This window comes from Gadus chalcogrammus, chromosome 7 (genome assembly GCF_026213295.1).
Source record: "Gadus chalcogrammus isolate NIFS_2021 chromosome 7, NIFS_Gcha_1.0, whole genome shotgun sequence".
Taxonomy (NCBI): domain Eukaryota; kingdom Metazoa; phylum Chordata; class Actinopteri; order Gadiformes; family Gadidae; genus Gadus; species Gadus chalcogrammus.
Genome location: NC_079418.1, coordinates 30,422,785 through 30,433,918, shown reverse-complemented (window position 1 = coordinate 30,433,918; position 11,134 = coordinate 30,422,785). Strand labels below are relative to the sequence as shown.

General features: G+C 44.1%; 2 protein-coding genes across 3 annotated transcripts in view; both read right to left on the bottom strand.

Annotated features, from left to right (window-relative positions):
• LOC130385581 (A disintegrin and metalloproteinase with thrombospondin motifs 2-like) overlaps positions 1–5,587 on the bottom strand; it is an 18,814-nt gene extending 13,227 nt beyond the window's left edge. The window contains exons 1-7 of one of the 2 annotated variants that reach the window (XM_056594154.1): positions 5,315–5,587; positions 3,776–4,185; positions 2,773–2,941; positions 2,020–2,138; positions 1,154–1,237; positions 871–954; positions 216–369 (exon numbers count right to left, since the gene is read on the bottom strand). In XM_056594154.1, the coding sequence (XP_056450129.1) occupies positions 216–369; positions 871–954; positions 1,154–1,237; positions 2,020–2,138; positions 2,773–2,941; positions 3,776–4,185; positions 5,315–5,393 (1,099 nt within the window). In that variant the 5' untranslated portion in view covers positions 5,394–5,587. The remainder of the gene's footprint in view (positions 1–215; positions 370–870; positions 955–1,153; positions 1,238–2,019; positions 2,139–2,772; positions 2,942–3,775; positions 4,186–5,314) is intronic. The other variant, XM_056594153.1, reaches the window with a different exon arrangement.
• A 1,081-nt stretch (positions 5,588–6,668) lies between these two features.
• Positions 6,669–10,259, bottom strand: pfdn1 (prefoldin subunit 1). The gene is made up of 4 exons (XM_056595633.1): positions 10,182–10,259; positions 8,463–8,629; positions 7,446–7,530; positions 6,669–6,899 (listed from the first exon to the last, which is right to left on the bottom strand). Exons 1-4 carry the CDS (start codon positions 10,212–10,214, stop codon positions 6,816–6,818), a joined length of 369 nt encoding a protein of 122 aa, XP_056451608.1. The 5' UTR covers positions 10,215–10,259; the 3' UTR covers positions 6,669–6,815.
• Positions 10,260–11,134: the final 875 nt, after the last annotated feature.

The window sequence follows — 11,134 nt, the reverse complement described above, 5'->3', positions numbered from 1 at the left end:
GCTAGCACTAGCGTGGCATTAGGGCTAACGCTAACACAGCAGGAGTTAGAGCTAGTGTTAGCGCAGCATTAGAGCTAGCGTTAGCGTAGCATTAGAGCTAACGGTAAGATAACAGGAGGTAGAGCTTGGGTTAGCGTAGCATTACAGCTAATGCTAACATAGCAGGAGGTAGAGCTAGCGTTAAAGCTAGTGCTAACGTAGCAGGAGTAGGGTACCCTGCATGCCGGCGGGGCCGAACTCCTGGCGGGTGATGTAGATGGCGTGGTCGTGGTGGTCGCTCATCTGCTCCGCCCTCTGCTGGAGGTACGCCCAGCGACAGACGTTCACCAGGCTCTGGGACGGGTTCCACACCTCGATCAACTCCTGGGACTGACACGCACAGACGCACACAAACGCACACACACACACACACACACACACACACACTAGATTACACCTGCAGGACTAAACCTTAGAAGGGCGCCTTCTGTTTTGCACACTGCAGAAGTGCTCAGGTTAGTCTCAAGTTACTGTCTGGTTAGTGTCTTACTTGGTCACAGGTGAGTAACTGGGTCTCAGGTTAGTTAGTGGGTCCCGGGTTAGTTTGTGGGTCTGAGGTTAGTTAGTGGGTTTCAGGTTAGTAAGTGGGTCTCTGGTTAGTTAGTGGGTCTCAGGTTAGTTAGTGTGTTTCAGGTTAGTTAGTGGGTCAAAGGTTAGTTAGTGGGACTCAGGTTAGTTACTGGGTCTTAGGTTAGTTACTGAGGCTCAGGTTAGTTACTGAGTCTCAGATTAGTTACTGAGTCTCAGGTTGGGTCCTAAGTCTCAGGTTAGTTAGTGAGTCTCAGGTTAGTTAGTGGGTCTCAGGTTAGTTACTAGTTCTCAGTTAAGTACCTTGCTGGCTGATAGGATGATGATCCTGACGAGGATGATGTTGATGTTGGCGCCCAGAGAGCGGTCTTGGTAGATCTCGTTAACCTAAGAGAGGCCTGAAATCAATACCTAAATATACAGTACTTTCATTCATGGTTATTGATTATTGATTTAGTCTGTGTGTGTGTGTGTGTGTGTGTGTGTGTGTGTGTGTGTGTGTGTGTGTGTGTGTGTGTGTGTGTGTGTGTGTGTGTGTGTGTGTGTGTGTGTGTGTGTGTGTGTGTGTGTGTGTGGAGGGCCCTACTATGTTCATCAGGGTCAGCAGGTAGCGCTGTATCTGCTCTCTGCCGTGAAACAACATGACAGAATAATCCACGCCCAGCAAAACCTGCAGACGACAGATTCAAGTATAACCCACAAACAAGTCCCGCAAATAACAGATTCAACTAAAAGTCCAATCTACAGACAAGTCTGACAGGGGACAGATGTAATTCAAATCTACAAACAACACCTGCAGATGATGGAATAATGTAGAATCTACATACAATAAATTATTTCGAGTAGATGTAATGAAGAGGTAATTTACCTCAATATTACAGAGTAAAGTTACCATTAGTTACAGACTAAAGTCCCCTCTACATAACATAGTAAAGTTACTTTTAATTACAAAGTAAAGTCACCTCTACATTACAGAGCAAAGTTAACTTTAGTTACAGAGTAAAGTTACCTCTACGTTGAAGAGTAAAGTAACCTTCTGTTACAGAGTAAAGTTACCTTTAGTTACAGAGTAAAGTTACCTCTACATTTAAGAGTAAAGTTGCCTTTAGCTACAGAGTAAAGTTACCTTTAGTTACAGATGAAAGTTTCCTCTACATTACAGAGTAAAGTTACCTTTAGGTAGAGTAAAGTCCCCTCAACATAACATAGTAAAGTTACTTTAAATTACAAAGTAAAGTTACCTCTACATTACAGAGCAAAGTTAACTTTAGTTACAGAGTAAAGTTACCTCTACATTGAAGAGTAAAGTAACCTTCTGTTACAGAGTAAAGTTACCTTTCGTTACAGAGTAAAGTTACCTCTACATTTTAGAGTAAAGTTGCCTTTAGCTACAGAGTAAAGTTACCTTTAGTTACAGATGAAGGTTTCCTCTACATTACAGAGTAAAGTTACCTCTACATTGAACAGCTCCTCCTCCTCCTCTACCTGCCGCCGTATGCGACCCCCTATATTTGAGTGATTCGTGTTTTTTTTCAGCATCTCCAGCTCAGATTGAAAGCCAAGGAAAGAACCTGTAGTCAGAAGACACAGACACAAATCTGTTGTCTGGAGTGATATAGTCGCAAAATAGTCTAGTATAATGTAGTCATAGTAAGTTATGTAGTATGCATTAGTATGTAATATAATGTAATATTAAAATCTATAGTGTGTAATATAATATATATCATAACAGTCAGACACCATTACAACCTTCAAGTCACAACTCAAAACTCACCTGTTCAAACTCGCACACAACGTCTAACTGATCACTGCTTTGATTGTTTTTTTGTTTTGTCTTGTTTTTGTTTTATTTATTTCTTATTGCTTATGTTTATTTATTTATTTTTTACACAATGTCTTTTTTTTTTTTTTTTTAAATGTATGATGACTATATGCTCTGTAAGGTGACCTTGGGTGTCTTGAAAGGCGCCTCTAAATTAAATGTATTATTATAACAATATAGACATAAAATATAAAAATGTGTGTAATTTGTAGTAATTTAGTAGTGCCTTAGTATGTTATATAACCAAATATTGTGTTATGTATAAAGCATTTAATAGTATTTAATATGATATATTATTATGTAATATATTACTGTTTTATATGATAGTATTTCATATATAGTGTGTAATATAATATGTAATACAAGATAATGTAATGTGTCACCTTTTTTGAAGTCATCCGCGGTGTGATTGACAGCTGTCGGGTGTTTGATAATGTCGGACATTCTGTAAACAATGTGCTCTTGTCCTCTTCCCTTCCCTCGCTCTGCTTTCTCCCCTCTCTCCAACGGCTCGATAAAGTACTCCTCCTTGCCCAATCGGATCATACCTGCCTGGAACAAAAACACATTACACACTGCCCATTCTGATAACTATACACCAACAAATACCTCAGGATCACAGTATACTAACAGTTACTTTTTGTAGTTAGTAGACCTAACAATCACGTTACATACTGTAGCTCGCCGATATCACATTACACTAGTGAACAGTTACATACTGTAGCTAGCTTCTATCACATTACACTAGTAAACAGTTACATACTGTAGCTAGTCACTATCACATTACACTAGTGAACCGTTACATACTGTAGCTAGCTTCTATCACATTACACTAGTGAACTGTTACATACTGTAGCTAGCTTCTATCACATTACACTAGTGAACAGTTACATACTGTAGCTAGTCACTATCACATTACACTAGTGAACTGTTACATACTGTAGCTAGCTTCTATCACATTACACTAGTGAACAGTTACATACTGTAGCTAGTCACTATCACATTACACTAGTGAACTGTTACATACTGTAGCTAGCTTCTATCACATTACACTAGTGAACTGTTACATACTGTAGCTAGCTTCTATCACATTACACTAGTGAACAGTTACACACTGTAGCTATTTACTATCACGTTTCAGTAGTAAACAGTCAGACACTGTACTGAGTCACTATCATGTAACACATACAGTTACATACTGTAGTAACTATCCCATGACACTACTAAATAGTGACACACTGAAGCTTGTTACAATCCCATTATTATAGCTAATAACTGTCGTTACATTAACAGTAACACACTGCAGCTAGTATTCATCACATAACACTAATAGTGACACTCTTTCCTAACCGGTTAACTCTGAGTGCCCTAACCAGTGAAACGCACCAGTCCATGGCAGGTGCTTAAAGCGACGGCGGCGTCAGGTGTGTTGGTGACGTCTCCGCTGTAGTGACACTGGGCGTCCACTAGGGGCAGCCGGATGCTGCCCCCATCCTCCTCCTGCCAATCAATCGTCGCTCCCGGGGCGACCAATCGGCGGTTCTGCTGCAGACGCAGGTGTAGCTCCCGCCCAAATATGGTCATGTTGTAGAACACCGCCCCTCCCCCTCCGCGGTCCTCCTCCCTCTTCTCCTTCATGTGGTCCTCCCTTCCTCCATCGGGGGCGTGTCTTCTGCTGCGGGGGCGTGGTCTGTCCAGGTTAGGGGCGGGCACTAGGTAAGAAAGGAACCGCCCCTCAGAGTCGGTGCTGAGGGGACGAAAGACCTGAAAGTCTGACAGGACTTCATGGAGAGACTCTGAGGGAGGGGGAGGGAGGGAGGGAGGGGGGAGGGAGGGAGGGAGGGGGGAGGCAGGGAAGGAGGAAGGGAGGGAGAGAGGGAGGCAGGGGAGGAGGGAGGGGGGGCAGGGAGGGAGGGGGAGGGAGGGAGGGAGGGAGGGAGGGGGGAGGGGGGAGGAAGGGAGGGAGGGAGGGAGGGAGGGAGGGGAGGGGAGGGAGAGAGGGAGGCAGCGGGGGAGGGAGAGGAAGGATGAGGGAAGGAGCGATGGAGGGAGGGCGGAGGGTAGGAAAAATGGAGGGAGAGCGAGAGATGGTGGGAGGGAGGGAAGGAGTGTAAGGGGGGAGAGAGGGAGGGAGGAGAGGAGGGATGGAGAGATGGAGGGAGGGAGAGAGAGATGGAAGGAGGGAGGGAGGGAGGGGGGGAATGGGAGGGGAAGAGGGAGGGAGAGATGAAGGATGGAGGCAAGTAGGGAAGGATGGGGAGGAGGGAGAGATGGGGAGGAAGAATAGAGAGATGGAGGGAGAGAAAGAGGGTCAGAGGGAGAGAGAGACAAGGTCATTAGGACGAAAGTCAGTGCATTATTTCAGAAGTGACAGAATGATGGCGGGACGATAGTAAGTGAAAGAGGAAAATCACACACACACAAACACACGCCCACACATACTGTCATATAAACACACAGACACAACTCAGCCCGTGCAAGTCCAGATCACGGAGTGATGGTGAAATCTGATCCGTGAATCCTTCGCATTCCTCACCACCGCCAGAACGTTACGGAACAAACGTGGCAGAATGAGGAGAAATACTGTCCCTCTCTCCCCTCCACCCACCCTCTCTTTATCTCTCTCCCTCTCTCTCCCTCCCTAATAAGAAGCTGTTGCTTGTTTTTCTGAAACACCCAAACGGAACCAGACCGGATCGGGCATAACCCCAACTTTCCATTTTCTACACTCTCCTGTCAGGGTGTGAGGATTGTATTCTTAAACTTTTGAGACTTTTAAACACGTTTAAATGCTTTTAATCCGCTCCACATGAATCCACCACCCACTCTGGAAGTCGAGCGGTGACAACTAGTCCAGAAGTCTGACCGCGTTACCGGAGTGCTAGTACTCAAGCCCTGGTAGTATCGACTAGTAGGACTACGTACCTGTGTGCGGGGTGATGTAGAGCGATGAGGAGAGATGCACCAGGACCAGAGACACCGTCCATACCGGACACCGGGACATGGTCGGTACCGACAGACCGGCGCGGGGCGGACTACTGCGGGATTAGGATAAACGATCTAACAGGCAGACGCTCGTCCTCCCTCACTTCCTAACGGACCGCAGAGAGAACCTCTGTTGTTCATCTTTCGCTCTCTCTCTCGCTCTCTCTCCCTCTACCTCGCTCGCTCTCTTTCGCCCGCTCTCTCTCTCTCCATCTCCTTACTTACTCAAACTGAAACCCGCCTTACTTACTCAAACTGAAACCTGCCTTACTTACTCAAACTGAACCCCGCGCCACTAAATAGATGAAATCATAATTTGTTTATTATATAAATATATAATATATAAATGAATTAATATAGGACACACCTCTCCAACAGACGACCGGCCACATGCTCTTTGACTTAGCAATAAATCCAGCAGCATTGTCCAAGTAACCAGGTTACCAGCTTACCAGGGGATCCCAAAGGTCCAGGATGGTGCTAACTCTGGAGCATCCGGTTTCCAAGGCAACCCTAACTACAACCGTCTGTAGACCACATGTCTGAAGGAGAAACATATTCGTTTTAATCTCCATGACGACCAGACCTTGTCCATCCACACGGATCCCACTATAGGGTCCTATTGCCAGGGAATACTGCCTACTGAGTATTGTTGCTGACCATGCCTTTGTGACAGCCTGAGTATTGTTGCTGATCTTTATGACAGCCTGAGTATTGTTACTGACCAGGCCTTTATGACAGCTTGAGTATTGTTACTGACCAGGCCTATTTGGCAGCCTGAGTATTGTTACTGACCAGGCCTTTATGAGAGCCTGAGTATTGTTACTGACCAGGCCTTTGTGACAGAGTATTGTTGCTGACCAGGCCTTTGTGACAGAGTATTGTTGCTGACCAGGCCTTTGTGACAGAGTAGTGTTGCTGACCAGGCCTTTGTGACAGAGTATTGTTGATGACCAGGCCTTTGTGACAGAGTAGTGTTACTGACCAGGCCTTTATGACAGCCTGAGTATTGTTACTGACCAGGCCTTTATGACAGCCTGAGTATTGTTACTGACTAGACCTTTGTGAGAGTATTGTTAATGACCAGGCCTTTGTGACAGAGTATTGTTACTGACCAGGCCTTTGTGACAGAGTATTGTTGCTGACCTTGCCTTTATGACAGAGTATTGTTACTGACCACAACTTCATTACAGTACTGACCCTCTTACAGTGCCAATGTAAAATGTAGCTTTATGACCCCGCTATGCTAATGACATAAATTAATCCCACAGGCAGACAACCAGTAAGAGGAAGAACATTAAATCAAACAATATACATCTTCACAAACCTTGTTTTATTTAAACACCACATTGTCATGGAAACCAACATCATTCAGCAGTATGTGCATGTGTTATGCAAGCTTGTGTGCGTGTGTGTGCATGTGCGTGTGTGTGTGTGTGCATCACTGGGCCCTCCTAGACAGTAGCATCTCTCTGATGTTGTCTTCAGCTTCCTTCACACTCCTCTCCAGGTACGTCTTTTTTTGCTACACAAACAAACACACACACACACACACACACACACACACACACACACACACACACACACACACACACACACACACACACACACACACACACACACACACACACACACACACACACACACACACACACACAATTGAATATGCTGTTCACTCAGTATGAGTCTGTGGTCTAGTAGTCTATGGCGCTGTCTGACAAAGAACAATCTGTCTGAACGAACCAGACAACAAGGAGATAGCTTATGTCATCTTAGAATGTGCAAGATAGCATCTTAAAATGCGATTATATGATATCATGTGTATGATAGCATATCGGCATGTGGCTTTGCATTTATAGTGGAATTTTGTACGATAGCGTGTTACTGTGCATGGTCGGATAAAAGCATACATGCCTGCGTTTATGATAGCATTTGAGCATTTATGATGGTGTATTAGCATGTGTGCTTGCATGTTATCATAGCTAGTGTGTTAGCATGCATGGTAACATCTTGGAGAGCTTGTTAGCATATATGCTAGTGTGTTAGCATGTGGGCTAGTGTGTTGTTGTACCTCCAGCTCTTTGATTTTGGTGTCGGCTGTTTTCTGTTTGTCTGTCAGCTGGTCGTTGATCTCCTCTTTAGACTGCAGAATAAACCTGGAAAACATACAAATTCTCCATTCTCCTAATTGGTAAAGTACTGAGGCAGGATATATTAAATCGTCCAACAAAAAGCTTTGGCCGTGGCCGTCGCGTTCCGTCACTTCTGGCTCTGGCACTCAATTCCGATTTACTGCTCAGAGCTGTTCTTTTGGTCGGTTTTTTTTATTGGGCCAATATCAGATTTCAGTGTGAAAAGTCGAACTGACCCACATGTGCAAAAGAGCAATAAAGACTCCCTCTGCAGTACCCAGTAAACATGGAGGCCGCTGAGGTCACCTTCTCCAGTACCACTCGAGTTCCCCAGAGTTTGAGGCTCGTCTTGGCCGGAGCTATCAGGCTGTCGTCACTGGAAGACGGGAGGGGCTCCGCCTGGTGCATCGGTTTGAGTCTTTAGCTTCTTTAGACTTTAAGGCTCTTCACTTTTGATCGATATGCTTAGACCAGTTAGGATGCAAACCCTGAGTTCGCTAGTACAGAAGTGTCACTCCAAATACCCAACGCCTCCTGACCCTAACCCTGACCCTTATTCATCCCGCCACTGACCCTAACCCTGACACCGACTCATTCCTTAACCGACCCCAACACTGAGCCTTACAAATTCCTAACCCCAAACCTGACCCACAGCCTCCACTGACCCCAACACAGACCCTAACCCATCCTTTCACTGACCCTAACCCTAACCCATCCCTCCACTAACCCTAACACTGAACCTAACTAATCCCTCTGGCCTCCACTGACCCCAACCCTAACCCTGACCCTAACCCATCCCTCCACTGACCCTAAGCCATCATCGCAGCGGCCATGTTGTATGCTATAATTCCAAAAACATAAACTAGAAAAACAACTACTACTACAACGTCCTCTGTAGACTGTTAAGCTGGACGCCTGTCTGGGCACGGCTGCGTGAGGGCGTGTGTGTGACTCACATTCGGCCGACACCCTCGTACATGCGCGTGTTGGGGGGCAGGCCCGTGATCTCGGTGTGCGTGAGGTTGGAGTGCTTCTTCATGCGGTTCAGCTGCTCAATCTGCAGGTCGGCCAGCTTTACTTTCTGCTGCCGGTCGATCATCTTGACCTGCAGCTCTGAGAAGGCCTGACACAAATGAGTGTTATTAATGGATTGTATTAAACATGATAGACACACAATCTTCCCCCGTAGACAAACAAGTATTATTAATACATTATAGAGTCAACTATATTCTACATGATATACACAATCTTTCCCTGTAGACATATTAGTATTATTAACAATAAATTATATTATAAATTATATATACATCATCTCCACCATAAGCATCCTAACCTCATTAGACCATACAAATAAATACTTTGGTATTTTATTGTACCCTCCTAGAATGGAGGATCGTCTAACTGATTAACGATTTGAAGATGATTGACTTGAATATAACACACTATGAAAACCTTAGACTTATGAACACACTATGAAAGCCTTAGATGTTGCTACCGGGGCTTTCAGAGCTACACTTGGAGAAGGCATAGGTTCAGAACCCACGGTGGTACAGCCCGAATTGCTGCTCTAGCCCCATCTGGTGCTCTGGTATTCTAACCACATCTGGGGCTCAATCCATTGAGATGTTTATCTTAGGACTGAGTCCCATCTAACTCCAAGGCAAGCCTGTACTTTGTTTCTAAGATACAGGTAAAACCCTTAATACAGAGACGGACTGTCCCCAGGGCCCAGTTTTTCAAAAGTAATCCTTCGGGATTTTAGGTCACGGATTGGATCAAATATTGGAACTGGGTTTTTCCAAGCAAAAGAGGGATTCCGAACTAAGATCAGATCATGCAATCCGATTTTACCTATGATCTGGACCCAACATGCCCTTTGGGTTTTTCAAAATTTTAAACTCGGTTTGGGATGATCTATTTGATCCCTGAAATTTAGTATTTGGATCACAGTGATCCAATATAATGTTCCTTTAAAAACTGGCATAAAGGTAAATGGATCGGGTGATCCTAGATAGAAAAACATGGGATTTCGAAATCCGGATCAATTTTATCCAGATTACATTTTTTGGCCAGAAGATCTATCGCTCTGGCTACAGGACCAGATGGCCTGGCCCCAAGTTCCAACACCGGTTGACATACTGACTGTACTAGGACATGCTTGGGGGTACAGAGAAGGTGGACTAGTTGCGGAGTGGTTAAAAAAAAAGACTAGTCGACAATTGGTTACATAGATGGAGTAGTTGGCTAATGGTAATGAGATGGACAAGTTCGCTAGCGGTTAATTTGAATGACTAGTTGATAGTGGTTGATGCGATGGATCAGTGAGCTACCCGTTGATTAGATTGACTATGAGGCCAGCGGTTAAACAGACTGACCAGTTGGTTAGTGTGGTACATTGGATGTACTAGTTAGCTTGTAACAAATATGGATAGGTTGGCTAGTTGTTAAAAGACAGTCTCTAAGCTAGAGGCTAGGATAGTTAGCTATCGCTAGCGGCCAGAGATAGCCGAGGAGCGTGGTCCGAGTGTGTGTAACGTTATTCCCGTCATACATCTAAGTCATGCACACTACAGCCCACACCGCTAGGATGAAAACATACACACAAGTAGCATAAACAGTAAGTGTTCAATATAGCTCTATATAGTAAAAATAGTAAGATATTAAATTAAAGAGACCTTCTTCAGCTCCTGGTTTACGGGCGCGGCCATGATGAAAGTGACGTCACAGACAACAATGCGCTCACCAAATTAAAAGCCCCATACATCATGTTTTCTGTTCTTAATTTTTTTTACCATCACCCCTGCCAAAGTTGTATACTATTGTTTAGTATATGTTATATTCGCTTTTGAAAAGCAAATCCATACCTATATACACATTAACCCCTAATAGCATAATATCTTTGACTCGACTGTGTATATTTGTTCACTGCATTAATTGAATTATTGCATTGATTGAAATAAAAACATTGAATGTAATAGTTCCGGTTTTTCACAAAAACAAGTGTTGAAAAATAACCGTAATGTCAAACTATTTATTACTATATACACACACAATATTTATTTAATATTCTGTTTTGGTCACCCGACTTAAAAGGAAGGAAAATATAAAATGATACACGAAAGGCACGGTCTTGGAGTTTATTGACACGAAACATAAAACATTCTTCTACATAACAGAAAGGCTGTGGCTCTGGTTCCCATGGATACAAGAGAATGTTAGAAAAAAAACAAAGAAAATAGCAAAACACATGAATTATTAACACATGTAATAAACAAGTGGACAGCGGAACCAAAACAAGCCAATCAAATGCTGTGTTGGAAGGATGTGGGCGGGACCAATAACGATGGAGGTCCAATCAGAAGAAATCCCTGCTTCCGCAGAGTCCAGAGAAACCAACAACAGACTGAACCATTTGAAGCTGTCCAACAGTGGAAAATGAGGAAAATAATCTTGTTTCTTCCGCCGCCATCTTGGAAGGCTTCAGAAGGAAAGTTTCCAGTGAAGTTTACACTGGAAACTTTTCACTGATGTTCAGCCAAACTAAAGTACACCCCCCCCCCCCGCCCCCCCCAGTGTAAAATAAAAGACCAACGTTTATTGAATATCAAACTTCATACCAAAAAGCGCA